Source organism: Bison bison, unplaced genomic scaffold (genome assembly GCF_000754665.1).
Source record: "Bison bison bison isolate TAMUID 2011002044 unplaced genomic scaffold, Bison_UMD1.0 scf7180017864516, whole genome shotgun sequence".
Lineage (NCBI taxonomy): Eukaryota > Metazoa > Chordata > Mammalia > Artiodactyla > Bovidae > Bison > Bison bison.
In genome coordinates, this window is record NW_011495069.1 from 4,544,960 (window position 1) to 4,547,792 (window position 2,833).

The following is a 2,833-nucleotide window of genomic DNA, read 5'->3' on the forward strand; positions in this document are numbered from 1 at the left end:
GAGCTGCTTGCAGAGCAGCTGCAGGCTGGGGATGGGGCGAGATTCTCTGGGGAGGGGCCGGGGGGTGGGCAGCAAAGCTGGAGAGGAGCTGCCAGATTTCAGCATCCATCCGCCTTTGGGCCTCATCCACCTGGGGGACCAGGAGAAGCGGGATGGAGGAGAGGAGCAGGGGGCCAGAAAGGACCCTGTGAGGCCCTGCCAACACCCAGGGGGCCCCGGGCCCGCCTGCTGCCCACTGCCATGGCCTCTGTTCCCATGCGTGGACGCCTGACGCTCCGCCTCCCGTCTCTGCTGCCCTTTCGCTCCTCGCGAGCCTGGTGCAGCCAACTGGGAGAGGCCCAGGCTATGGGGAGAAGCTCAGACAGTGGTGACCTGGCAAGAGATGGGGCAGACAGCTCTGCCCAAGCCCGGGCTAGAGGGGCCGGAGGCAGGCCCAGGGGCACGCGTACTGGGGAGATGGCTCCCCGGGTCTCACGCTCCAGGCAGGCCATGGTACCTCCCCAAGCCATTCGCAGCTCGGCAATGCGTCTCAAGGAACACTGCAGTGGTCCAGGCATCAGGCTGGGGCCCGGCCTGAGGGAAAGTGACTCGGGAAGGCCAGGGGCTCAGCCCCAGGCTTCTACTTGGGACTCTACTCTCTGGGTTCCTCCCCGGGGCCCTAGACGCAGCTGGCCCCCAGGTGGGCCCTGAGTTACCTGTGAGAGCCGCTGTGCCTGGCCCTTGCCCTGTGGGAGCCCCGGGATCCTCCCAGTGGTCATGGCTGCCCGCAACTGCTCCTCTGAGAGGGACGTGCGGTTCTGATGGGCAGAGGGCATAGGCCAGCTCAAGACCACCCCCCCGCCCCCACCCAGAGCCCCAGAGCTAGAGCCCTGGGGAGCGTCCTTTCCCCATGGACATGGCGGCCAGGAAGGCCCACCCAGGCTGGGGAGCAAGAAGCATGCACCCCTCTGCAGGCTGGCACACAGAGGTTCACTCCAGGCTGCAGGAGGGCTGTCCACACAGAGGGCTAACAGAGACTGCTTGGGGGTCAGTGCTGGGGTAACCTGGTGGGCCAGGGACTGTCACGTGGTTTAGCCTCCAGCTGGTGTCCCTGCCTACCAGCCAGCACTCTGGCCGCAGACGGCTGGGGCTAGGACCCGAGCGCACAGCAGGTGAAGCACCCTCCCGGCTCTAATTCCTGACATCGCAGGGCTTGGGTGCAGCCCTGCCCCGGCCGTGGGCCATCGGGCACCACCTGGGCCCATGCGCGCCCACATTGTCTGGGGTGCCAGGAGTCTCCCCATGCAGGGCGGAGGGCATCCAAGAACACACCATGCCCAGGTCACATCATGGTCACACCACTCAGATCACAGGCCTACCTGGTGAGCCCGTCGCATCCGAGCAAAATATGCCTCCCTCTGTGGGGCACAGGGAAATGCCAGGAGATGGCGTTAGAGAGAGAGCAGGGGGAGAGAGAGAGAGAGAGAGCAAGGTCTGGGAGCTGCAGGGAGGCAGACACTGTGGCCAGGAAAGGAAGAGAAGGGAGAAGAGACTAGAAGGAAGCCAGTCCTGGGAGGAATCTGGCATCCGTGAGTCTGTCCAAGGAGGAGGGACAGAGCAGCCTCAGAACCCCCCTCCTAAGTGTCCCTGACTTTCCTAGGACCCTGCGCTTGGGGACACACCTGTTTGAACACTGGCTTCAACCAGCAGGCGACGCCTGAACCAAGACCCGCTTTCCCTGGGTGTGGCCAGGTGGCCGGGACTGCTCACGGAACCCATTTAGGTGGCCACCCAGGAGTCCACCCCAAGAACCTGAGCCCCACAGCACCTCCCTCACCACTGTCCCGTCATCTCTGCACTAGACCATGACTCCGGAGGAGCAAAGCCTGTGAGCATCTGTGACTACTGCAGTATTTAAGGGTGGCCTCTGAGCTGGTTGGGCTTCCCTTGTGGCTCAGCTGGTAAAGAATCCGCCTGCAATGCGGGAGACTTGGCTTCGATCCCTGGGTTTGGAAGATCCCCTAGAGAAGGGAAAGGCTACCCACTCCAGTTTTCTGGCCTGGAGAATTCCACCGACTGTATAGTCCATGGGGGTCACAAAGACTCGGACACCACTGAGCGACTTTCACTTTCACTTTTTCTGAGCTGGTTTGCATCCCAGCATTGCCATCTTCAGGCTGTGGGAGCCCAGGCAAGTTCCCTAACCTCTCACTCCAGTTTCCTCATTAATGCAAAAGGGCAGCAGTTGTCCTTAGCTCCAAAGTTGTGACTTACGACCTGTATTGGGTTGGCCGAAACATTTTTCCATAACATTTTACAGAAAAACCAAATGAGTTTTCTGGCCAGCCCGATACAAGGGCTCACAATCGCAGCCAGCACAGAAGAACTCAAAAAACATGACCTACAATAAGAACACCCAACACCAAGCACAGGGCGAATTCCGCAGGAGCGATTGAATGAAACTGAAAGCGTGTCTCATTCGTCCTTTTGTTTCCCAGGGCCTCGCCCAGGACCTGCTGGTTGACTAATTGTGCGAAAGGTAATAATCGTTAACCGGTGAGCACTTACTACGCGCCAGAAACGAGCTCTCATCCTCCGAACTGCCCTGGAGCTGAGGTTTATCACCAGGCAGCCCAGGGCTGGGTTGAGGCCTGTCTGACCCCCAAAGGCAGCAGCCACGACGTGGCCGTCACCTGCCTGCCGGCCCATACCGCTCTGAGGCCAGCTTGTGTCTGCATCCCTGCTGCCCAGGGCCTGGCTCAGAGCTGGCGATCAGGGAGGGTGGTCTGCCAGGCCCTGCGGCGCGTCCCACCTTGTCTCCCTGGTACGTCTCCGGGAGCTGCCAGTAGAAGGA

The 2,833-nt window shown here is 61.2% G+C and overlaps 1 protein-coding gene across 1 annotated transcript in view; it reads right to left on the reverse strand.

The window, feature by feature from the left end:
* The window catches only part of HSPG2 (heparan sulfate proteoglycan 2), an 82,302-nt gene that overhangs the window by 46,868 nt on the left and 32,601 nt on the right, over positions 1 to 2,833 (reverse strand). Inside the window, 1 exon segment of the mRNA XM_010830236.1 lies at positions 2,792 to 2,831. Within this exon segment, the coding sequence (XP_010828538.1) occupies positions 2,792 to 2,831 (40 nt within the window).